Source organism: Giraffa tippelskirchi, chromosome 13 (genome assembly GCF_054371585.1).
Source record: "Giraffa tippelskirchi isolate mGirTip1 chromosome 13, T2T-mGirTip1v1.2.pri, whole genome shotgun sequence".
NCBI classification, from domain to species: domain Eukaryota; kingdom Metazoa; phylum Chordata; class Mammalia; order Artiodactyla; family Giraffidae; genus Giraffa; species Giraffa tippelskirchi.
The window spans coordinates 33,593,138-33,618,775 of NC_137287.1; the positions used below are offsets into that span (position 1 = coordinate 33,593,138).

At 50.8% G+C, this 25,638-nt stretch overlaps 1 protein-coding gene across 11 annotated transcripts; it reads right to left on the bottom strand.

Annotated features, from left to right (window-relative positions):
* Nucleotides 1-411: 411 nt before the first annotated feature.
* Nucleotides 412-25,638, bottom strand: PMM2 (phosphomannomutase 2). 11 transcript variants are annotated; one of them, XM_081559308.1, is made up of 10 exons: nucleotides 25,507-25,638; nucleotides 23,676-23,703; nucleotides 20,622-20,689; nucleotides 19,697-19,808; nucleotides 17,231-17,307; nucleotides 16,515-16,606; nucleotides 13,514-13,613; nucleotides 13,326-13,401; nucleotides 11,214-11,329; nucleotides 412-1,793 (listed from the first exon to the last, which is right to left on the bottom strand). In XM_081559308.1, the coding sequence occupies exons 3-10, from the start codon at nucleotides 20,637-20,639 to the stop codon at nucleotides 1,692-1,694; spliced, it is 693 nt and encodes a 230-aa protein (XP_081415434.1). In that variant the 5' UTR covers nucleotides 20,640-20,689; nucleotides 23,676-23,703; nucleotides 25,507-25,638; the 3' UTR covers nucleotides 412-1,691. The 11 variants fall into 11 exon arrangements, 9 of the variants coding, with proteins under 9 accessions (XP_081415434.1, XP_081415432.1, XP_081415435.1 ...); XR_014073750.1 differs by lacking the exons at nucleotides 412-1,793; nucleotides 20,622-20,689 and adding exons at nucleotides 7,154-9,203; nucleotides 10,134-10,510; XM_081559303.1 differs by lacking the exon at nucleotides 412-1,793 and adding an exon at nucleotides 7,154-9,203.

Genomic DNA, 25,638 nt, shown 5'->3' on the forward strand with positions numbered 1-25,638 from the left:
TGGACAATGGGAAGCGGGGTGGGAATTCTGACAGTGCAAGGGTGGGGCTGGCCTTGGGGACTTGCCCAGGGGAGCTCCAAGCAGGGCGGAGAAACAGCACGCCCTCCACCTCGTTATAAGGGTTGGGACAGTCTGAGTAAGGTAAGACTCAACTGTTTCGTTTTGACGTAAGACGTTACGTTACGGAGACTTGTAGGGAACACTGGGTACTAACCGTGGAGGAAGAGGACAGAGAAGCACGCAGCAAGGCTCTGCACCAGCTGCAAGGACCACCCTGCAACATCGTGGAAACCACTGCATCAAAAAGCAACTCTCGCGTCCCAAAGGGCTGAGCTCTTCCCCCAGAATCTGAGTAGGCACCGGCTCACTGAACCACCGAGGACAAAACAGTAATCGGAATGAGAAACAGGAACCAATAAAATCACTTTAATTTGCTACTTTTCATTTTGAAAGATCATTACAGTATCATTTGTAAAATCCAGCCAGGAAAGATGCTGAGAACCGTCACCCTAGCACGTGACCGCGGGTGGGGCAGGTGGGGGCTGACCTCCAGCCTGGTGCTGCTGGTTGCTTCCAGGCTAAGACAAGCCGGGCTGGAGGGAGGCTGGGGGGAAGCAGGTTCCTCCGTGATGAAGGCACCTGGTGGGGACCAAGAAGGGGTGCCAGAACACCCCTCTCCAGTTCCCCCACCGCCAGATTCAGGATCAGGTCTGCAAGTTCCCAGAAGAAGTCACGCCTGGACTGACCCCACCCCGGTCTGGAGGGACTGAAACGGAAAACTGATGCGTGAACCGTTTTCTTGGAAAGTTCGCATAGGCCAGCTGGGCAGGAACTTGCAGGAGGCGGGAGGGAGGAGAGGAGAGAGGGTTACAGGCCTGACCAGAGCTGCTCCCAGCCCTGGGGTCAAAGTCTGGGTGAGGGAGGGCCCGGGGTGGGGGTGGGGGTGGGGTGGGGGGCTTATTACTCAAAGACCGGGCTCCAGATCCGTTAGCAGCTCAGGCCCTTCCCTGTTCCGTCAGGAGGAGGCCCTTCGGGTGAAGTGTGATGGCCCCGGCACTCTCGGGGGCAGGGGCTCAGAGCAGCATCTCGGGGCGGCTTGTGTGCCAGTTCTCAGCGAGGCTGTTGGTTCCAGCGCCTATGTCCCCAGAACTTCAATGTATAGTGGATACGGAGCTACCCCGAGTCCTTGGCCAGTGACATGCAAAGTCCCAGGGGTCAGTGGTCACTGGGCCGGCACAGACACTCATGGGCTTCATTTCTGGAAATGTTTTAACTGTCTGTCCTGCGGTCGGTTCATCATAAGCATCCTTTCTCGTCATAAGAGCCCCCTTCCGGTGCTGATGCAGGGGGTCCTGGCATGAACATCTGTTACATTTTCCACGACACCCATGAAGAGGGAGGGTCCAGGCTCACTCCCTTCGTTTTCTCTGGATCATTCTAGAACAATGGGGAAGTTAAAAAACAAAACCCCCGGGGGCACCGTGATTGCACTATGGGGTGGAGTAGGGGTGGTCGGAGACTTGGGTGGGGATGTAAACTCTTTGCTGGAGGCAGTCCTTGGAACCATTCTTGACAAGCCTTTTCCTCTGGCCCTGGAGACAGAGGGCCATTCCCCTGGTGAGCGGGGACTGATCGTAGCAAGGACTGCAGTGTGGGCTGGGGGGGACCCCCTCCCAGGGGGAGCGAGCCGGTCAGCAGAAGAGCTCTTCGCAGATCCTGCGCGTGTCCTCGGGCGCCGTTACCGTGTAGCCCACCGTCCTGGGGTCTGTGAAGATCTCGTGGTCATTCCCACCCTGCGAAGACACGAGGTAGATGCAGGCGCCACCTGGTTTGTCCTGGGCCTTGGCCTCTGCCACCCCAGGGCCTGGTACCACCAGAGAAATGAGGACCCTGCGTTTTACTGGGAGCATCTCTCTGCAGCTACCATTCCAGGAGAGGAACAGCCCGGTACAGCTGCTACCGACAAAGGGTTTTTCACCTTCCCTTGAACTGCCTTCAGCTAGGAACGTGTAATTATGCCTGTGGAAGAAATCACGATGTTCCTGAAGACCTGTCTAAGGCTTATTTTTCTGTCAAGAAAGCAGGCACAGCGGGTGACAGGAGTCTCACCGCCATCGATTTGCTTTAACTGCACCCATATGTTCCTAACAGGTCACAGGGGAGGGCAGACAGGCCAGAGCTGCGCTGCCCTTCAACTTCCTGGGACGATGGACACGGTCCATCTCTGAGCTGACACTGGCCACGCATGTGGCTGGCCTGAAAGACGCATGACTGGCCATGCATGTGGCTGAGTGTGATTTATTAAGCTTCAACAGGCCCACGTGGCTGGAGCCGGAGCCTGCTGACCTGGGCTCAGATCCTGATTCTAGCACCGGCGACAGGGGCGCTGTGGGCGGCTCCCCGTCTGTGAAGGGGGGATTGTGGCGGAACCGCCCCTGAGGCACGGAGGCCACCGGTGGACCAGCGGTCCTGGGGCAGCCCCTGGGGCTCAGTGAGTGTAGGTCCCTAGGTTTTCTTGCTTCCCTCGCCCACTGCACTCCCAGGAGTTGAGGGCGTGTGTCTGGAGGACCCGGGCACGCTGAGGGGAGGGGGTCCGTGACTGTGGGTCCCCCCTAGAGCCAGTGCTGAAACCTCCTCCCCAGTCACACCTGTCTCAGGGAAATTCTGCTTCCACAACCCCCGGCCCTAACCCTGCTTTCCTTCTCAGGGAAATTCCTACAGTTTCTTCATAAAGGTGGATAAGCAGCCTAACTCAAAAATCTTTAAAAAATTAAAAAAAAAAAAAATCTGACAACCTTTTAAACGACTGACACCTGAAATTACAGCTGCTCTCATCTTTGTAAGAACCAGCCACCCCCAAGCAGAAGGTGGAGGTGGTGAGGCTCACAGACCCAGCAGAGTCGGCTGCCAGGGCCCAGGGGAGCAGGGTGGTGCCGCGCTGGGGAAGGTGCGCTCCCAGTAGCTGGCCGGGCCTTACATGGGCCTCACGAATTTATGTCCCATGAAAGGACTCTGGTCATTCAGCTGGCTCCCACTTCATGGCCAGCGTCTCCTAAACAAATACGTATGTGGGACTTCCCTGGTGGTCCTGTGGCTAAGACCCTGCACGCACTCCCAAAGCAAGGGGCCCGGGGTTCGATCCCCAGTCAGGGAACTAGATGCCACAGGCCTCAACTAAGGATGCTGAGTGTCGCAACTAAGACCTGGCACAGCCAAATAAATATTTAAAAAACAACAACAACAAAAAAAACAAGTATGTGTGAAACCAATTCTTGCAATGAAATGAAAGACCGCTGACGGTCGTCTGGGTGCCGGGAAACCAGCACAGCGCACGTCTCTTAGGACCGTCCAGATGCGGGGAACGTAACAAAATCTGACAACAAAGGAAGAACCAAGTGGCCTATGCAGACACCCAGCGTCCCCCTGGGACACGTTCCCTGCTGTGTCACTCACGGAGCCTGGAGGGAGGGGTGAGTTTCCATGGGTAAACCATCAAACCAAACCGTGGGCAGCGCCCACTACCCACCAGGCCTGGGCTCAGAAGCTGCAGGGACAGTGGCAAAGTCCACCGATGGGCTGCCTTCCAGGCTGGTCTATGAGACCGACCCAGACAGCTCTGCCGGCGGCTGTGAAGAATGCGGGGAGGGGCCTCTGCGCCAAGGGCAGAAGGAAGGGAGGCAACGAAGAAGACAGTGACCGCCCATCCGGGAAAGGCTGCCGCTGAGAGCCTGCCGGGCGGGGCCAGGCTGGGAGGACGGGGAGCCCAAGCCAAGCCTTTGGGGAGCCAGGCTTCACACCATCAGGTTCACCTCACGAGAGGGTCCTTCTGAAGAACGGGTTGCGGGGTGGTGAGGACTCCAAAGGGGGAGCAGAGGAGGCGCCTGCCACCAGCCAGGGTGCAAGGCGGACGGAAGACAGTACCTGGGCAGCAGGACCTCTGGGGAAACCAGGCTCAGAGCCACCACGCCCGCTCCCCTGGGGAGGGCGTCCCGTGCGGGGACAGCTGTGTACCCTCCAGAGCCTCACTTGGCACAAGCATCCTCCAGCCCCGACAATGAAGGGGCGGGCAGGTAGGGGAGCTGTCTCTGGACCTGAGTCAGTCCCACTGCTGTAAAGCCACTGGCTTGTAACGAAGCCAAGGTACAGAGATTCAGATCATCTGTGAAAGTGGAACCGCCCGCAGGCCTCTCCTGCTGGGGACCTGGCCTCAGAGCACGGCGGGCTCCTCCTGGGCGGCACAGACCTCACCAGCCAGACTCGGAAGGAGGTCGGGAGAAGCAGAACCCAAACACTGGGCTAGGGAGGGCACCGCCCTCGAGAAAAATACGGCTTCGGTAGAGAGGCTTCAGAGGACAGGAAATGGTGGAAATTTCAAAACTGGATTTACATATGCACCGAGGTTACCGGACTCAGCCTCCCCCAAGCTCCAGAACAAAGCTCTGGTTTCCTGGGAGAAGAGGGAGGGAGGGAGGGGGTGGAAGGATGAATAAGCGGTCGTGTTTCCGTTGGGCTGAGCCTGGCCGGCCCGAAGGAGAGGCCCCGGCTCAGCCCAGGCTGCCCATTAATATTTAATCCTCAAGAGGCCAAGGTCTAGGCTGAAGGGGAGAGGGTTCCAGTGAAACCTGATTATCCTGATGCTGGAGACAAAGAGGGGGAGCAGGGCTCAGTGTCCCTGACCCGGGTTCCCGCAAGCCACAGACTCGACATGACTTCCAGGGGGTCTGGGCTGCGTGGACAGCCGCCTACCTCATAGCCGGGCTCTGCGGCTGCACGTGGATGTTTACCCCAGGGAGTCCAACCGGCGCTTGGCAAATCTGTTTGGGGTACAAAGGCCTCCGAGAGCAGGGCTCGGCCCAGAGCAGGGATTCGCCCCCTGGTGGCAGGTGACAATCACTGCAGGAGCTTAAAAAATTCGTCAGTAAAATTCAGAAAGAACAAAAGATGGGGGGCCAGAGGCCTGGGTGACTCTGAGAGCTCTCACTTCAGGGTATCTCCAGCCACCCTAGGGCCAGGCACCCAGGGCTCGGGCAGCCGGCCGTGGGTCTGGGGGCTCCCCACCTGACTGCCACGTGTACTGTTCTCCTGGTGTGAGGACTAGCTGCCGGTGAGAGCAATCTCACTTTGCCGACAAAGGCCCGTCTAGTCAAGGCTATGGTTTTTCCAGTAGTCATGTATGCATGTGAGAGCTGGATTAGAAAGAAAGCTGAGCGCCGAGCAATTGATGCTCTTGAACTGTGGTGTTGGAGAAACTCTTGACAGTCCCTTGGATTGCAAGGAGATCAATCCAGTCAATCCTAAAGGAAATCAGTCATGAATATTCATTGAAAGGACTGAGGCTGAAGCTGAAACTCAAACGCTATGGCCACCTGACGTGAAGAAATGACTTATTGGAAAAGACCCTGATGCTGGGAATGATTGAAGGCGGGAGGAGAAGGGGATGACAGAGGATGAGATGGTTGGATGGCATCACCGACTTGACATGAATTTGAGTAAGCTCCAGGAGTTGGTGACGGACAGGGAAGCCTCGCGTGTTGCAGTCCATGGGTCACAAAGAGTTGGACACGACTGAGCCACTGAACTGATCTGACCACAATCTCAAACAACTTTGATGTCTGAAAATGAATGCCCTTAGAGAATAGTACTGATTTCTTTTTTTTTCCCAGAAAGAAGTAAACAGGGTAAAAAATAATAAGAGCCTGGCACCGGGGACATGAAGTTTTGAAAGGAACCAGGTGACTCCAATGTGCCTCCAGGGCCGAGAACCAATGGTTTCAGATCTAGTTATGACCAGGTAGGGCTCAGTGGTAAAGAACCCACCTGCCAACACAGAAGATGCAAGAGACGTGGGTTCGATCCCTTCATCAGGAAGACCCTCTGGAGGAGGAAACAGCAACCTACTCTAGTATTCCTGCCTGGAAAGCATGGACAGAGGAGCCTGGAGGGCTATAGCCCATGGGGTCACAGAGTCGGACATAACTGAGCAGAACATGCACACACAAGAGGACCAGGCCAGGGGTGGTGGAAAACGAGCTGGCTGTTGGGCTGAAGTCCCTGGGTGACTGACCCTTCCGGTCTGCTGATGGCTCTGGCATATCCCACCCCTGATCCATAAACCGGGGTTTAGAGCTGTGAGGGGTCCTGGCTCAGGAAGCTGATGCTGTGAACACCAGTGACCCCTGGGGGCCCGCTCTCTCTGAGCAGGAACGCTGGGGCGGGTGGGGACCACTCCTGCCTCCGGCCTGGTCCACTCAGCCACCATCCTGTCCTCTGGACCCGGGAGGCCATGGGTGCTCGTGTCTGGAAGGAAGGCGGACCCCCGGTGGACACCTGGAACCCGTGGCTCCTCTGCACCCCATTCTAGCTTTTGTTCCTCTCAGGGTGGGCACAGAGGTCTTCCTGGCCAGGCTGAGACCCTCTAATCTGGGCCAACCTCCTCCAGGGGGCTCCCCTCACCCCGCTAACAAAGCCTGCCACCAGCCACCTGAGACCTGGTCCTTAGATTTCGCCAGAGAAAGGAGTAGTGAGTGAGGCAGGTCTGACCTCAGGACACAGTGCTTTCGCTGGGGGCCCTGGAGATGCCTTGAGACGCTGGGCACAGCGAGGAAGTCCTGACTGCGGCTAAAGACCTAAGGGCATCTCAAGGGTGGCTGGGTACCACTCACAAAGGTGACCCGTCATCCGCCCCGTGGGCCCCAACCTCACACAAAGCCGTCAGCCGCAGGTGAGCCTTATCCTAACTTCCTTAAAGGTAGTGGCTTCTGGATGCAGGCCAGGCTTGCCCCACTGCCTGCCCTGTTAAGACCTCACTTTGTTCTCGAGCCTTCGGAAGGGGACCCGTGCCCCCAGTGGATGGTCCAGGAAGAGACAGAGACTCGCTCGTGGTCACCGCGCCGCGTTTCTGCGGGGGGCAGGTTTGGGAGCTCTCAAGCCCACAACCCTCTCCACCACGCGGGTTTGAAAGGCAGAGTGATCTCAGTGCTTTGGAAGTGAGGGAGAGAATGACAGGGAGGGGATTCCAGAGCCCACTCAGGGGCTGACCCTCTGTGGGGCCCCCACTTTCCCTGGCTGTGGTGGGGACGGGGGAAACCCCATGGAAGTGTCCAGCTCAGGGTCTGGCGCTGAGGAAATACTTGAAAAGTTTCGTTTTCTTCCCTTTTTCAGTTAAGATGGTTTAAAATTTTATTTTTCAATAGACAGTACCTTCAGGCAGTTCAGAAATGTAAAGAATAGGATCTGGTCCCAGTGGGAAGTCCCTCTCGCATCCTCGCCCCTACCCCCACAGTTTGTTTCTGGGGTATCTTTTTAGACTTTCCATGGGCACAGACACACAAATGTGAGGAGACAGGATTTCTCTGTCTTTAGACAGTAACGCAGCCTGTTACACTGCTCTAGCCATTTCAGGCTACCTGGCATTGCGCTGTGTTTACTCCATCTCCTCCTGCAAAGGGCGGGGTCCTAGCTGGGCCGGCCCCTCTCTGAAGCCCTTTCTACACATGGAGGAGAGAACTGCGAGTTGAGTTAACCAGAGTGGAACTGCGGAGTCAAAGTCCATCAGTGGGTAATGCTCACGAAGGGTTCAGATGTGTTTCCATGCTGCAGCGACTTAAAGCCGAGATGTTTTTTGCAAAAAGCACTGAACAAGCAGAAGCACTGTTGCCTGGGAATTCAGGAAGGCTGGGGGTGACTTGGCAGCCCTCCCGAGAGCCAGGCAGAGTGGCCTGGGTCATCCTCCCAAGCCCTGGCTGTCTCCCTCCCCATAGCAAACTGAGGCCCCCCAGGCCGGGCCCAGGGCCTTTAACCTGAACTCGGAGCTGGGTTTGGAAGGACACTGGTTGTTGTGACTGCTGGCGAGGATGAGGGGGTTTCCAGCACTGACAAGGGTTTAGAAAAGCAAAGGCCAGCCTCTTACTTCTCCCCTCTGCTCTCTGGAGGTGATCAGGGTGGGCTGGGGGTCGGGGAAGACACGGGGGACCCCATACAATGTCAGATCCCATCAGAGGGAAACTGAGTGTGCTGAGCTTGGCAGGGAAATGGTTTTTCACCCAGCACTCAGCTCAGGTGCCACCTCCCTGGAAGCCAGCAAAAACATTTGCCTGGCACAAAGAAAACAGCTTCCAAAATGTCTATCACTGAATATGAGAAGAAGCTTAAAGCGAGTGTCTGAACTGCTCCGTGTGTCAGGATGTTCAAAGATTGAGATGGCTGGGCTGCTAACTCCCATTTCCGGGAAAACCACTGACAAAGAAGATCAGAGAAGAGGGCTAAGGATGACGCAAGAAGGGTTCACCACAGTGTTCATTACGAGAGCAAAGAGCCACAACCCAAAAGGGAGGGCCTCTGCTAGGGAAATGGGTCAACAGACTGTGCCTAAATGTTAGAATGTTATACGGCCATCAAAAGTTTGTCTTCAAAAAACGATCCCTAACACGGGGGTGGGAATGAAGTGTGTTGAGAACAAAAGCAGAAAAGAAACGAATGAACGTGCCAGGTCCCACATGTGGGGCCATGTACAGACGTGCAGAGAGGCTGGGCAGCGCATCAACTGTGACTCACCAATGACGTCTACTCTCTCCCTCAGGCTGTTTCTAATTTTCTACAATGACTGCCTATTAAGAATCGAGTGGGGGGAACCTCCATTTCACAGTACCCATTTTTTAAAGGTAGGTAAGATTAAAAAAGAAGGTAACTGATACACTATTATGTGCAAAAGAGGTCAGTGGTAAAAAATCCTCTGGCCAAAGCAGGAGACACAGGGATTTCTCAATCCCTGGGTTGAGAAAATCCCCTGGAGGAAGAAATGGCAATGCACTCCAGTGTTCTTGCCTGGGAAACCCCATGGACAGAGGGGTCTGGCGGGCTACAGCCCATGGGGTCAGAAAGAGTCAGACACGCCTCTGTGACAGAGCACGCACAACGAGAACAACTGTACAGCACAGGAACCCTACTCAACGCTCTGTGGTGACCTAAGTGCGAAGGAAATCCAAAAAGGAGGGAACCTGTATATACACAGCTGATTCACCGCTGTACTGCAGAAAGTAACAAAACATTAAAAAGCGACTATACTCCAGTAAGGGCTTCCCTGGTGGCTCAGCTGGTAAAGAATCTGCCTGCAATGCAGGAGACCCCGGTTCAGTTCTTTGGTCGGGAAGATCCTCTGGAGGAGGGGATGGCAATCCACTCTGGTCTTCTTGCCTGGAGAATCCCTGTGGACAGAGGAGCCTGGTGGGCTACAGTCCATGGGGTCGCAAGGAGTCAGACACGACTGAGTGACGAAGCCCAGCACAGTACATACTCAATAAAAGTTAAAACAATAATAAACGACAAAACAGACTAATGTGTGGCAAAGCACTGGTTAAACAGAAAACTCTAATTCCTACATAAAAAATTCCCCAAAGAAGTCATTTACTGATTACCTCAAGAAGTGCATTCCACTCTGCAAAGCCCCAACTAAGGCCTCAGATGGCCATTTACGTAGAGCAAGACGGTCATCGTCACAGAATTATCTGTCCTGGCCTAAGAGCCCACTTCCAGACTACAAGGACTGGCTCAGAGCTGGGGGGACGGGGGAAGTCTCTGGCCGTCCCTTAGATTCTGGGGGTAATATCATTCATTCACTTTGCCTCACACAGTGACTTTCTTCCCCCAAGGCCTGAATTCAAAAGCACTTCTGCCTCAAAGCATTTCAACAAAACGAGGTGGTTATAAACCGTTTCTCTCCGTCATTGGGAGAGAGGCTCACTGATACAGCTCCTGAGAAGCACGGTGTTCACTGGGGAATGAGACAGAACCTTGCCCGCTGGAGAGACGGTCTGTGGACTGGGAAGTATACTCATTGAAAAAGTGGGGAGCTGGCTCTGGGGTCACCAGCTCTATCATTAGCTGTGTGACCTTGGGCAGGTTAACCTCGCTGAGACCCAGGTTTATAATTTTTTTTCTGGCCACGCCACTCAGTTTGTGGGATCTTAGTTCCCTGACCAGGGATTGAACCCAGGCCCACAGCAGTGGAAGCTCTTAGTCCTAGCCGCTGGACTGCCAGGCAAGTCCCCCAGTTTTATAACTTGGAAAGCGGGACTTCAGACTATACTATCTGGAAGTCCCTTTCCTGCAGGAAGACTAGCACATGGAGATCTTACTGAAAAAGGCAGGTCCGTGTAGAACGTGTGTGCTATGTGGTTCAGTCGTGTCCGACTCTTTGCAACACCATGGACTGTGCCCCGCCAGGCTCCTCTGTCCATGGGATTCTCCAGGAAAGAATACTGGAGTGGGTTGCCATTTTCTCCTCCAGGGGATCTTCCCAATCCAGGGATCGAACCTCCATCTCTTATATCTCTTGCATTGGCAGGTGGATTCTTGAGCACTAGCACCACCTTGGAAGCCCTCCACGTGGAACAGACTTTAGTAAAACAGCACAAATCCTGGGTTTTGTGCTGGAGGAATTAAAGACTCCATCCATGCAGTCTTTCTGTGGCAGTGGCTGCTGCAGTTCAGCCACAAAGCCTGAGACAGGAGCCTGACAGCAAGCAGAGGGACACGAGGTGAGAGATGGTGAAGAGGGGTGGCCCCAGGCTGGGCAGTGGCCATCGGGGGTGCACCTCCTTGGGGCCTCAATGGCGGCAAGGCCTCTCGGTCCGGCCCATGGGGACCCGCCTGTCCTCAGGAGAGCCCTGAGGCTCTGGGGAAATCCCTGTAGCTGGCGCTGGCCTCTCCACACCAGGCTCTGCTCTCAGCCACCAGTTCAGATTCAGTCCTGGACTGAGGGTTCCTGACCGTGTCCCAGGGACGGCCCCCTACCCACCATGAGTGATGCCCAGATCTGACCCTCCACCTCTTATCTCTCCTGAATGTCAGACCCATGAGATTCCCGTTCTCCTACCATTTAGGGCTCTGGGGGGAAAATACGGTGAAAAATAACAAGGGCAAGGGCTTCGAAATGCAAAGAGGATATGACAGCCCCGGGTCTTGTTCTGGAAGGTGCTCAGGTGGGCAACACTCAGCGCCACACTGAAAGGCTCTATCCTTACCTCCAGGCGCGTCAGGTGTCTGAGCGCAGAGAAGAAGGGGCTCCATCACCCCCACCCCGCAGGACAGAAGCCGTCACCCAGTATCAGTCAGGCTGCCAGGCAAAGTGTGGGTGGTAGGGGGAGAAAGCCCCTCTGTCTGTCCTTTCCCCCAACCCAGACGGAACGCAACTGCTAAAACACTTCCATACTTACTGGCATGGTTTTGTCGCCGAAGAAATAGATGGTCTTATAGCCGTCCTTCTCCACGTGTCCCAGGCAGTACCTCTTGTCCCAGCCGTTGGGGAAGACATCGAAGCTGATCTGGCCTCCTGCCGAGCAGGGAGAGAGACACACGAGCCAGATATGAAAAGGAGGTTAATGATGTGCCACTGAAAAAAATGTGCCCTTCAAGCTAGTGTGTAACTGGAGCTCCAAGGTTGATTTTTATTACCCTGGCTTGCTAATGATCATACTTTAGGGGTAGCTTCTAGCAATTTTTTTTTTAATAATTGTTGCTGTGGTTGTTTTATTTTTAGTTAAGATATATATATATATATATATATTTTTTTTTTTTTGAAGTGGCTCATTTTTAAAGTCTTTACTAAACTTGCTACAATAATGCTTCTGTTTTACATTTTAGTCTTCTGGCCCCAAGGTATGTGGGATCTTAGGTCCCCAACCAGGGATTGAACCCACCACCCCTACATTCGAAGATGAAGTCCTAACCACTGGACCACCAGGAAAGACCCTAGAAATTAATTTTGGCATTATGCTCCCCCACGCCCCCAACATCATTTCACTTAAAATCTGAAAATCTAAAGCCCGAAAAAGAGATGCAGCATGCTGACTCAGAGTGAGACCCACATCTGCCTCTGCAGGGCAGGGCTGAACCCTGAGGCAGGCCGGCGGGCAAGCTGCCAACGGCCCGCTGCAGCCCTGCTCACCTCCAGCCACACCACGCTCTCGGTGCATCCTCCCAACAGCAGGACGCACCCAGCTTGTCGTGCAGGAAAATGAAAATCCCACAGATGGCGATTTTCCACACGGCTTTCATGGGCAACAAAAAACCCTTTCAAGGCTTTGTCGGGACACTTAACAGCCCACCCATTCATCTTTTACACAGAGTGCCCCTGCAGCTCTAGTTTTCTGGCAAGTATATGCTCGCTTATTAGAGCTGGTGAAATTTAAGAAATGGCTCCCCAGCACTGACAGTAGAAACTCGTCTGCTTAAAGCTGGGCATGTCCCACCTGAGTGCAAGGCGGAGACGCCCGGCGCTGCAGGAGGGGCTCTGCATCAGACACGGAAATGGCCGTGCTGGCCGGTCACTGTTGGTAGGAGCTTCAGGAACCCAGACAAGCATCTTCTCCTTTCTGGGCCCCCTCTTTCTTGATTTGTAAAATCAGCCCAAGTGACTTCTAAGGTTCTCTGCTGGTCACACATTACAGGATTTTAGACACATTTGACTCACTTGACGTAACAGGCCCCCTCAGACCCCTGCCCTGTCCCATCTCTCTTCTACGGAGTCACCCATGTGCTATCTTCTGCCCAAAGCTGTGCAGATAAGTTCCAACTCTTCATCAGGCGCACAGGCGTGCGTGTGTGTGTGCTCAGTTGTGTCCGACTCTTTGCGACCCCATGGACTGTAGCCCGCCAGGCTCCACTGGCCATGGGATTCTCCAGGTAAGGATGCTAGAATGGGTAGCCATTCCCTTCTCCAGGAGATCTTCCTGACCCAGGGATTGAACCTGAGTCTCTGGCATCTCCTGCCTTGGCAGGTGGATTCTTTACCACAAGGGCCACCTGGGAAGCCCCTTCATCACACACAGTTCTTCAAGCAAGATGCTCTCATTTTTGGGCAGGAGAAGTGTTGGGAGGAAGAATCCTGCCAGGTGAGGATTCAGAACCAGTAGCCTGGAAATCATGTCCTAACCTGGCAAGTTGCTGCTACAGCTGATTCTGCAGAAGAGTGGTTTTTATTTTTCAAACATTTATTTTAGGCTGTGCTGTGCGACACGCGGGATTAGTTCCCCAACCAGGGATCGAAACCGTGCCCCCCTCCTTTGGGAGTGCAGCGTCTTAACCACTGGACTGCCGGGGAGTCCCAGGCGAGTGCTTCCCCCTTATGGACGGGCCACCCGTAAAATCCTGCTGCCCATCAGCAAACTGAGCACTGAGTCCAAGTTCAAGAGCTGAACTTGGACGGGACCGTGTGGCCGTCACCAGCCCCACATGGCTCATGAGCCCTGAACTTGAACTGAGTCCAAGTTCAAGAGCACACTGGCCCACAGCCACCTCCCAGCACAAACCCCTCGGACGTATGGTACCTATGGAAAATGTGAGGCCTTTCCCCGCAAACTCTTTTCGCAGATCCTCCACGAACTTTTGTCTTATGTTTTCTTTCTGAGGAAGACAAAAAGATACCAAGAGTCTAGTGCAGTAGACAGCAGGCTTTCTCGGCCACAGAGAGGCACACCACGTGTCTGCACGCCCGGGCTACCCCAGGAAGACTCACCTGATCGAGCTCGTAGAACTCAATGCGTTCTTCCTGGCTGCAGCTTCTTCCAATCGGTGACACATTCAGCATCCCGTTTCGGAACTCAATGAAAGTACCCCTGGGCGGCAGGGGAAGGGGACAGGGGTCCCCGAGACACATTTGAGCAACATGGCAGAAGGACAGATGAGCTAAGAGGCGGGCAATTCCACAGGCAGAGGCGGGGGCGATCAACATGTGGAGGAGCTGTGCTGGGGCGTGGGCCATCACCAGCCCCACGTGGCCCGTGAGCCCTGAACTGTGGCTGATCCGATTGGAGACGAACATTTAGATTTCATGTGAAAAAGTGTAATCATCACTAATAATGCTTTATTTATTTTTTAAAATACTTACTTATTTGGCTGAGCCAGGTCTTAGTTGCAGCATGAGGGATCTAGTTCCCTGACTAGGGATCGAACGTGGGCCCCCTGCATTGGGAGTGTGGAGTCTAAGCCACTGGACCACCAGGGAGGTCCTGATAATGCTTTATATTGACTATATTTGACGTGACTGTATTTTGGATATGTTCGGTTAAATAAAGCATATTAAAATTAATTTCACTTGTTTCTTTCCTAAAGAACAAAAAACCCATGACCACAGAAAGCTCAAAATATATATTATATTTCAGCTGGACAGTGCCGCTCTTGGGCAGAGAATGTTATAGCGAGCAGAGAGTTATAGAAACAATTACTAGCTCTCACGATCCCCGGGGAATCTGAAAGTATCTATCCAGACACCTTGGCCAGTGATTTAGTGAAATGTTGCTTTTCACCAAGCAAAGAGACACAGGAAAAGCTGCTGAGGATCCCAGGTGAGCTCAGTAACAATACTGTGAGGATGAGCGCCAGGCGTGGGGCTGGGACGATTCCAGGCCAAGGCAGGCCATGGTTTACCAGGTGACCTTGGGCACCGCTCTGAGCCTCAGAAAGGGGCTAAGGGCACTCACTCTAAGCCCCTGAAGGAGCTCCTGAAATCTTTATGTAAAAGTACTTTGCTAACTGAGTAGCAATGAATACTAATCAGGTAAAAACAGCAAAATCTCCCTCACTGGAGCCTCCCCTGCTGTGCTCCACTTGCAGAGAAAGAGGCAAACGTATGTGCACAGACACTATTCCAAGCCCTCCGGCCCAGCTGTCCTGGACTCGGTACAGCCCGGCCAGTCCCCCACACCTTCTACATGTACACTGGGGTCCAGGGGCAATGGTTATCATTCCGGGGGGGGGGATCCTAGGCCTGTGGGTCCTAAAGTGTCAGAAAAAGAGCTCAATAGTTCCCCCAGCTCAAGGACACATTCTTCTTCTCATTTCCGAGAAAGGGAGGGCGGCTGATGCGTTGTTGAATGGCTTCTAACACCAGGACTAAGGCGGGTGATCAAGCATTCACTTTCCCCCTGAAGATCCGGACTATCTGAGGTCTCACCGCACCTACCCGACCTGTGTGGGCCACAGAGTGAGGCCCATGAGAAACGCAGCAAACGCTGATCAATGAGGGTCTCGGCTCTGCCTCCTGAATCCACCGGGAACCCTGGGCTAATTCAGAGTCACAACTCTGCATGCCGGTCCCTCTCACTAGACGACATCCTCTTTGAGAACGGGAGTGGATCTTACCCTCTTTTTATTTTCCCTTAATGCTTAGCCCAAAGTAAAGACTGAACTGACCTGGGATACTTTCTACAATGAAAATTTCTAACTTATGCAAAAGTCAACAGCACAGGGTAACGAACGCTCATGGGCCACCTCCCAGTTTCAACAAAAACGGACCTGAGGGCCCGCCTGTCTCATCCACCACCCTTCCTGGGACAGATAAGAAAAGATAACAAAACCAAAAGCCCCACCTCTGAGAGGAGGTGCCGAGCAGGGGCACCTGATTCAGGAATTCAGTCTTCAAAGTGCAGCATGTCTTGAAATTTAACGGCCATTTAAGAAGTGCTTCACCTCCTAATCACTAGGGTGTCATACATTAAGTTCAGAAAACAGAAGAAAATGAAAAGTATTTCAAAAAAACCACCTGTAACCTCATTACCCAGAAACAGCCACCGTTAGCATCTGGTCCGTTTCCTGCCAATCTTTTAATTGTGGGCATGTGTGCATGTTACTGTTATTATTTAAAAATGGAAATTGAGATCTAAGTGTTCAGAACAAGAGGTAGGTTCACAAATCGATGTCCAGAGAGGCCATAAAAATGAGACAAACGGCATGTGAAAGGCTGGAGATGGTGGTGGTGGTGGTGGGGGCAGCACTGCCCCTGAGCCCCCTCTCCAGCAGCTGCCATGCTGAGGGTGGGCATTGAACTATTGGGTCTTCAGATGCAACAGAAGCTGGAAGCCCAGACATTTAAAATCTGACTTTTAAAATGACAGGACTGGGACTTCCCCGGTGGTCCAGTGGATAAGAATCTACCCACCAAAGCAGGGGACACAATCTGGGAAGATTCCACATGCTTCGGGGCAACTAAGCCTGGGAACTCTAGAGCCCTTGAGCCGCAAACAGAGCCCAGTGCTCTGCAACAAGACACCACTGCACTGCAACTGGAGTAGGTCCCGCTTGCCACAACTAGAAAAAAGCCCATGCATTGCAGCAAAGACCCAGCACAGCCAAAAATAAATGAATGAATGAATGGATAAAAATTAAGCGGTAGCACTTAATTCAGATTGTATTGAACAGCGGGGGCCAAGTGAACTTGGCTCTGGGGGCTATTTGGCCCGGGGGCCTCTAGCTTTGACCCCCAGCTGGGGCCGATGCTTTTCCCACGCTGCTGTGTCACAGGCAGGTGCCTTGCCCGGCAGTCTTTGAAAGCATCGAGCTTTCGATTCCTGTCATGCGGACATGCCATCATTTATATAATCATTTGTCCACTGCTGGCCTCACAGAAGGTTTCTGGTGATCCCTTGTAAGCACTGCGCTGCAGAGTTAACTGAGCCCTAACCCGCCAGAGGACGTGACGCCATATTCCAGTGGCGCCTTGTTGTTAAGAGCAAACCCACCTCTTCTTCGGGAGCTTGATTTTCGCGATGTAGCTCAGACAGTAGTTAATTAAATCCTGGATTAGGGCTTCACCCAGGTGACCTTGAATATTCTGGATAAAGAAAATGCTGATGTTACTAGACACAGTGGGAGATGTTTTCAAAATGGCTTTGCAGCCAAGCCAGGTCTTCAGCCACCGTGGGCTGAAGGTCACCTGGCAGGGCTGGGCGACACCCACACTGCCTTTCTCCTCTCCCTTTCTTATTTGCTGAAAACATCGAGCAAACCAGAAAGGGCTACAGTCAAAACCATTTCCTGCTTCACTACTCAAGATTTTTATGTTCATTATCTCTCAAAGTGCTTCCTGGAAGCCCCCGAAGAGTTTATCATTGCTGCTTTTATTCCATTAAAATATCTGCAGACACAGATAGAAAACATATTTGTTTCACTTCGGTTTCCTCTTCTGTCTGAACAGAATGATCCTAATCGTAATAAGAGCTACACAGGACTGTGTAAAATATGTCTGTAGCAAGGCAGCCTGCACTGGTCTCTGCTACCATAACAGAAATATTAGATTAATCACCCTTAAAAAGCAATTATAAAAATTAAGTTAGCAATTTGGAATGTGTAATCGTCACATGGTTCAACATCCAAAATGTAAAAAACGAGGGTGAAGATTCATTACCACTCAGCCCCCGGAAGCAGTCCGTAGTAGTCTGGACACTTGCAAACCTACCTGTTTACACAAGAGTTTCCCATCTCTGTATGCTACCAAGCCATTTTCTGGAAACACGTAATCATATTTTTTAATAACTGCCAACAAAACAAAAGAAACTTTAGAATGCAATGAATTGAACCCTGTGTTTCTATTTCTTCATTAACACGTGGCCAACAAAGCTGCTAAATTCTGGTACTGACCTATCTTAACAGACTGGGAGGGTGGAATAAAGCTCCTTAAAAATTTTTTTAAAAGGCCCTTTGTTACCAATTTAATAGATGATGACTAGGCTGCAGGCTGGAGAGTTGGTGGTGGGTCACTGCGTGTCTCTGCCTGCTGCCTGTTTATTTGTAAAGGGAAGTGGAAGCCAACGATGGCTCCCAAACCCCGCTGGAACCTGTGTCATCTGGACGGTGATGGAAATCTGCTGAATTTGAGGCTATGCTCCTGGCGTTTCTGAATCAGAACCCGCAGGGGCCAGGTTAAGAATCAGAAGATTTTTTTTTTTAAAAGCTCTTCAGGTGATTCTTATATTCATTCAGATCTGGAGACCACCCACATCAATCTTGCCTGCGTTCACGCTAAGTGATTTCAGTTGTGTCCGACTCTGTGTGACCCCATGGACGGTAGCCCACCAGGCTCCTCTGTCCACAGGGATTCTCCAGGCAAGAATACTGGAGTGGGCTGCCATTCCCTCCTCCAGGGGATCTTCCCGACCCAGGAATCGAACCCACATCTCCTGCAATGGAGGCAGATTCTTTACCGCTGAGCCACCAGGGAAGCCTGTATCAATCTGGATGGGTCTCAAACTTCAGGCGCTTGCCATAGTGCAGATTCCCAGGCACGGTGTGTTGGGTGGGGGCCAAGCTCTGCATTTGAATGAGGTCCCCAGGTGATTCTCATACAGGTGGGTCTTTCACTTTCTTCTGGCTTGTGACTGTTTTGAATCTGGTGTTTCCACTCACACTCTGAAGGGTCACACACTGTCCTACACGGACAAAACCTCTGAGCCTGTGGTTAAATACATGATCAGAGGCAGAAAGGGCAATCAGGACCAGGTAACAGGGTCTTGATGTGCCCCATTATGTTGTTTATACGGGCTTCCCAGGTGGGCTCAGTGGTAAAGAATCTGCCTACCAATGCAGGAGACTCAGGTTTGATCCCTGGATCGGGAAGATCCCCTAGAGAAGGAAATGGCAATTTCCCAATGCCTGCGAAATCCCATGGACAGAGCAGCTGGCAGGCTACAGTCCATGGGGTCGCAAAGAGCAGGACACAACTGAGGGACTAAATTAAACAACAAACAACATGTTTATAGCGTCTCTAAACAGAGCACCTACAAGCACAATTAGTGTAAGAGGAACAGAGAGCTTTGTTTTGGGCTACACCCCAAGACATGTGGGATCTTAGTTCCCCGATCAGGGACTGGAACCCACAACCCTCGAACCCATGACCCCTGCAGTGGAAGCATGGAATCTGAACCACTGGGACCACCAGGGAAGCCATGAACAGAGGGTTTTAAAGGGCCTGCATAGATTACTCTTTCAGTAACTGGTCCAATACATACAGCCCACACAGCTTTGCAGTGGAAGGTATTACATCCAGAGGAGTGGTTCTCAACTGGGGGTGACGCTGCCCCGGGGGACATCTCCAGCGTCTGGAGGCGCATGTGATTGTCACCCTGGGTGTGGGGGCGCTGCTGGCATCAAGTGAGCAGAGGCCACGGATGCTGCTCAACAGCGTCCAGTGCACCGGACAACAGAGAGTTCTTGGCCCCAGACGTCAACGGTTCCAAAGAGAAAGCTCAGGCCCTCTAGGTCTCCGCCCACTGTTTCTCTCAGGCACCCCGGCGGCCCTGGGGCCATGAAGATGAATAATCCATAGTCCCAGCCTTCAAAACAGACATAAGCAGACAGTCTCCAATACTCGGGGTGCTACACACGCAGCCCTAGAATCTCCTGAAGGCAGCTGCTGAAGTATGATTCCCAGGCTCCGTGAACCCACTGAGTCAGTCTCCAGCTTCCTGGGGTCCAGGGGTCTGGATTCTGGTTCCCTTGGTGGGGCAGGAGCCTGGGTGACTCCGGGAAACACTGAGATAGGACAACAGAGGTGGGCGTGAAGACCCACAGGACCCCTCAACATCCAGGTGAGCAGGATGTCGGGATGGGTCCAAACTGAGGCCAGAAAGGCAGTTAATGGATATCAGCAAGAAGGATTCCAGGCCGAGACACAGACATCCACGTTTCTACGTCCACCTGTCCACGTGTATGAGTACCAACTGCTTCACCAGCAGCTCCAGAAATGTATTTGTAGGGTTAGAAAAACTAATGGCAGAGAAAATGTTCCCCCAACAAGGAAGTAGGAAAGCTGCCCCACAGGCAGGAGGGTTCAGGGCTGTAACCAGGACACTAAGTGGCATGGGTCCTGATAACCTCACAAGGAGTTACTCTTTAACCAAAATGTATCGAGCAAGGCAGAGCCTACCGTCCTCTCCCAGTTGCTCCTGTACTTTCTCAAAGTCCGACCCACCGACGACACCAATTTTGATCTTCTGCCTCAGTTTTTGCAGAAAGCAATCCATGTCTTTGGTAATTTTCTGCATTTCAAAACGGAAAATAAACAGTCAGGAGACATGCAGGAATTGGGAGACTAAGACCCCAAGAGAAATGCAACCTTTACTCTCATACTTGTCTATCTGCTTCTACATCCACAGGTAAGACCAACTGGTTGTGCTTTTGGGACCTTGGGGTGTCCCTGGTGGCTCAGATGGTAAAGAGTCTGCCTGCAATGCAGGAGACCCGAGTTCGATCCCTGGGTTGGGAAGATCCCCTGGAGAAGGAAATGGCAACCCACTCCAGTCTTCTTGCCTGGAAAATCCCATGGATGGAGGAGCCTGGTGGGCTACAGTCCATGGGGTTGCAAAGAGACAGACACAATTGAGTGACTTCACTTTCACTTTTCACTTTGGGACATCAAGTTTATCAGAAAAAAAAACCTTGTTAAATTAAAATTTTTACCAGGCTTAAAACACAAATAATACAGTAACAGCTGTTGTGTTTTGCTCCAGCTTTTTTTTTTCCTGTGCATTTATACACTTGTCTGTAGGCACATACATAAAAAGGTTCTACTTTTTGAAACACTAGTTGGACTCATTTTATATCTTGCACCATGACTTGCTTTCTTAGTATTAAGTTGTGCTGATTTTTCCAGAATGCACACAGATCCATTCCTTTCAAATGCTACAGTGTACTGCATTTATGGATTCAAGTTGTTGCTAATTCCAACCCATGTGCTAATTCAAAATAAATTTTAAACTGAGATGAAGCAATATCCCTGTGTTAGGGCAAAGCACAAAGTATCTTTTAAACACTTGCTTCATTACTGCTGGCAATCTTAATTGTACACTTACATGGACACATATCTTCATAAATAAAGCTGTGATTGTACACTTATCTTCACAAATAAAGCTACCAGAAACTAAAAGCAAAAAAATCCACTTTAGTACAAAAACATCTAGAGTTCAATCTTCTCTTTTTCTTTAAAAAGCATTATTTTAAGAGTAGTACATGCATATGGTTAATAAAATTGTGCAGAAGGGCTTCTAAGAGAGTGCAATCTTTTCCACATCTTTCGGTGGAATCTCGACCTAGTGGACAGTCTAGCGGCCTCTGAGTCAGTGACTGAAAATGGGCCCCAGAGGCCCCCACAAGCGTTGTACTCAGACATGAGGTCAGCATGGGAGGAAGTGGGGAAGATTCCTGTGATAGCAGAACATTAAAAATGCAACATTAACAACAAACGCAACACTTCCACCTTCACACAGAAGTCAAAGGGTACCATTTATTTTTATCTGGACCCTTGTGAGCACCGATGAGCCGAGTGGTCTGGCAGGTCAGCCAGGAGACACGCTCAACATGTATGGGTCAGAGACGCAACTTCTCCCTTCCAGGTGGCAGCAAATATTTTTCCACAGGAAATAAGACCCAGCTGCTTCTAACCACAATAGAGCATGTAAACTACCCCCACCGCAGAAGAGCCATATGGAGTAAAGTAACCACACAGCAAACCAGTCGCAATGTTTCTTTTTGTTGGGGTGGGGTACAGAGAGGCCTCTTTTTTTCCATTTATTTAAATATATTAAAAAATTTTTTTACAATGTTGTGTTGATTTTTACTATACAATGCAAATCAGCCATAATTACACACCCATCCCCACTCTCCCCTCCAGGTCATCAGAGTGCCAACTTCTCACCAGCTTTACATCTTGTTTTTATGTTGTTGCTACATTCTCCATTCATCCCACGCTCTCCCTCCCCCAGTGTCCACAAGTCCATTCTCTTTAATATCTGCCTCTTCATTCCTTCCCTGTAAATAGGTTCATCAATACCACTTTTTTAGATTTCATATGGAAACATTAATATATTTGTTTTTTCTCTGTCTCACTTCACTTTGTATAACAGGTTCTAGGTTCATCCACCTCACTAGAACTGACTCAAATTCATTCTTTTTTATGACTGAGTAAATAGTCCTTTGTATATATGTATCTCAGCTTCTTTATCCATTCATCTGTCGACGGACATCAAGGTTGCTTCCATGTCCTGGCTGTTGTAAATAGTGCTGCGATGAACACTGGGATACAGATGTGTTTTTTGATTATGGTTTTCTCAGGGTATATGCCCAGGAGTAGGGTTGCTGGGTCATATGGTAGATTTATTTCTAGTTTTATCTCCATACTGGTCTCCATAATGGCTGTATTAGCTTATACTCTCACTACAGTGTAGGAAGTGGAAGTGAAGTGAAAGTCGCTCAATCATGTTCGAGTCTTTGCAACCACATGACTATACAGTCCATGGAATTCTCCGGGCGAGAATATTGGAGTGGGTAGATGCTCCCTTCTCCAGGGTATCTTCCCAACCTAGGGATCGAACTCAGGTCTCCCGCATTGCAGGCGGATTCTTTACCAGCTGAGCCACCAGGGAAGCCCAAGAATACCAGAGTGGGTAGCCGATCTCTTCTCCAGCGAATCTTCCTGACCGAGGAATTGTACCAGGGTCTCCTGCACTGCAGGTGGAGTCTTTACCAGCTGAGCTACCAGGAAAGCCCTAGCCGGGTAGGAGCCTTCCCTTTTCTCTACACTCTCTCCAGCATTTATTGTTTGTAGATTTTTTGATGATGGCCATTCTGACTGGTGTGAGGCAAATACCTCATTGTAGTTTTGATTTGGATTTCTCTAATAATGAGTGATGTTGAGCATCTTTTCATGTGTTTATTGGCCATCTGTCTTCTCTGGAGAAATATCTGTTTAGGTCTTCTGCCCAATTTTTGATTGGGTCATAATGTTTCTAAATAACTCTTGTGATAGATTTAAGGAATTCTTTATAAGTCATCCTGACAAAACAAAACACAAGGAGCCCAAAACTTGGAATTAATGTGAAAAAAAAAATTATAGAAGACTTCTCAGGGATAATTAAGGAAAATTAAGGAGAAGAGGAAGAGTCAGAAAACCGGGCCTGCGGGCCAGAACCAACCCCCTGCTTGTTTCTGTAGAGGGACTGCAACACAGTCATATCCATTCATCTCCGTGGTGTCTGCAGCCAGGACTATAGGGGTGAGCAGCTGTGCGAGCCTCAACCATTTCCTGTCTCCTGTGGTGGGGCTGGGGGAGTTTAGATGCTCGATCGTGGTCACAAGCAGCTTTTTACAGAGCAAAGTTTGCTGATCCCTGTATAAAATCACATTAGGGCACTGCTGATCATTTCCTTAGGTGTGATCACAAAGTTGTGGTTACAACAGAGGTCCCTGTCCTCAAGAGCTGCAGGTGTAAATATTCAGGGGTGAAGTACCATTACGACTGCAGCTTCGGAAGTGATACAGCAAAGATTAAAAAAGAGAGCGAGGACTTCACTGGTGGTATAGTGGATAAGAGTCCATCTGCAGGAGACACGGGTTTGATCCCTGATCTGAGAAGATTCCACATGCTGCCGGGCAACTGAGCCTGTGCACCCCAACCACTGCGCCCATGCGCTGCAACTGTTGAAGCCCATGCGCCTAGAACCTGTGCTCTGCAAAAAGCCCCCACAAAAAGTCAGTGCACCCCAAGAAAAAGTAGCCCCTGCTCGTGGCAACTAGAGAAAGCCTGAGAGCAGCAACAAAGACCCAATGTGGCCAAAAATAAACCAATAATTAAAAAAAAACAAAAAAAAAAACAATCATTGTTGAAAGTAAGTGATGCGAACATGGTTCTTTTGGGTACCGTTTTTTTTCTCCAGCGATTCTGTATGTTTGAAACTTTTCATGAAAGAAACCTGGAAAACAGTCCACCCAGGTTTATGCCCCGCTTCTCTTTGCAGGCTTCTAAGTCTCAATTGCTTTTAGATGCAATGGCATTTCTTAGGCAAGCACTCAGAACAGCAACGTTCTACTAGCACACTGAAATGCACAAAGCTCTGGACGTTAGATTTTACCTGATTAGGTCATATCCTGTTTCAGCAGCTGTAAGAAAAGATAACTCATTTGATTGCTTTCGGATTGCCTTTTGCTTATCAATGTTTGAGAATGTTGTTTATTGAGGAAGGGAAAGGTTGTATAATGCACAGATCTGTTGCTAAATTAGCTTTATTTTTTACCTGGAGCACCCAGTGCATAAAACTTAGATTTTTTTTTTTTTAAGTGTAAAAATCATGTTCACCAAAGAAATGTTTCAAATGTTTCAAGCGAATACACTGCAGGTTGCCTGGTTTTGCTGCTATTTCATACTTTGTGCTTATATGTCCTGATTCCTTCTGGGAATCAGAAGCACATTCCTGAATGGCACACCTAGTAACCAGAACAGCCTCCACCTTGAAGCCTTGGCAGAAAATGGCAAACTTAGCAAATAAAAATACCCTGAGGCCCAGAGACTTGTATCAGATCTTGTACAGAAACCAAGGTTGGTCATGGTTTCACTGTGTCTGTTTCCTAATTTAAAATGGAAATAACTACCCTACTTGGGATGAAAGAGGGAGAAAGGTTAAGAGGGTCTAATGATATTGTGTAAAAAGCCTTGGAATGTAAACCCAAGATCATTACAACCAAAGAGCCAAACTGAGCAGCAGTTTTACTGGAACACAGCTATAGTGTCTAGGTATGGTTGATGGCTGCTTGTGCATTAAAGTCAAGTAGTTACTACTGACCATACGGTGGGCAAACACAAAAGTATTTGCTATCCGGCCCTTTACAAATAATGAATTACTGACCTTGGCTCTGAACCACTACGGGTTTTTAAGAACTTATAAGTGTGCGTGGATCGTGGAATCTCAGAGTCAAAAAGGGCCTTTGGAGGACTTGCAATTGAGTATCATCACTAGATACATAGCACTTGCGGCTCAGAAAGGTAAAATGATGTGGCTAAGGTCACAGACATTCCATGTGAATTCCAACGCGCACACACCACTGCTACCATCCGGCCTGAACCAGGCAGGGTAGAGACAGACAGCGAGGCCACTTGGAACCAGTCCCAAGTTTGAATGGCTGCTGTTCAGTGACTGATTCGTGCAAGGGGGAGGTCAGGGTGAGCGTCATCACAAAATCTGTGCCCATGGCAACAAAATCTGGAAAAGAGAAGTTTCCAGGAGTCCAAGGAGACTCTCAACAGGCAGCCTGTAGCAATCTAGGTCTTATCCATCACCCTACTCCACTGCAGGGCTGGAGAAGGAAGTGGTGGTGGTGGCTAATACTAATTGAGTATTATTGAACCCAGCCTACTGTCTGCAAGATTCTTTCATGAACTTATACGATTTCATTCGACCCCCACAAAGACCTCATGGAACAGATCACCTCCTCACTTAAAGCCATAGATACTGAAGTTAAGTGACTTGCTCAGGGTCACACAGTTGTCAGGAGGTAAAGTTGAGACTCTACTAGGCCTGTCTGACCTGGAAACCTGTCTTTCACATCAAGCTACAGGCACAGACCACAGTGATACGTCTGAGAAGGGCACACAAGCTGGTAAAGGGGCTGAGCTGGGTTTCACACTCAGGGCTGGCGGTGAGAGTCCAGAATTGCGTTTTCCAAGCCGACTCAAGTTCCTTGCTCTCTTAGAGGTTTTCGGCCTGTCTCATCTCTCCGAGCACCCTGAGGTCTTGAAGATCTGGTTAGAGCTTCCGTCTCAGCCCACCAGGAACACAGAGTAGAGTTCAGTTCCTCCAAGGGAGGTGGGCGGTCCCTAGCCGCCCCAGATTGCCTACCTGGGCGGTCGTTAGCTCCATCTAGCAGCAGTAGGGGGCTCTGCACCGGCTACCGCCGGGCGCCTCTTACCTGCCGCGGGGCCGTCAGGGTCCCGTCCACGTCGAAGAGGCAGAGCGCTGGGCCAGGCGCAGCCATGACCCTACTTTCCACGCGCACCTAACAGGACTCGCTGGCACTTGGAACTCTGCCCGGAACTTCCAG

Excerpts from the sequence above, each read along its gene's own strand:
- PMM2 (XM_081559301.1), bottom strand. The coding sequence starts at position 25,572 with ATGGCTGCGCCTGGCCCAGCGCTCTGCCTCTTCGACGTGGACGGGACC. Across the intron at positions 17,308-19,696 it reads GGAGCAACTGGGAGAGGACG|TTATTAAAAAATATGATTAC; the intron begins GTAGGCTCTGCC and ends TTTTGTTGGCAG. Across the intron at positions 9,204-11,213 it reads TCGGCGACAAAACCATGCCA|GGATTCTCCAGGCAAGAAGA; the intron begins GTAAGTATGGAA and ends CTCTGTCCACAG.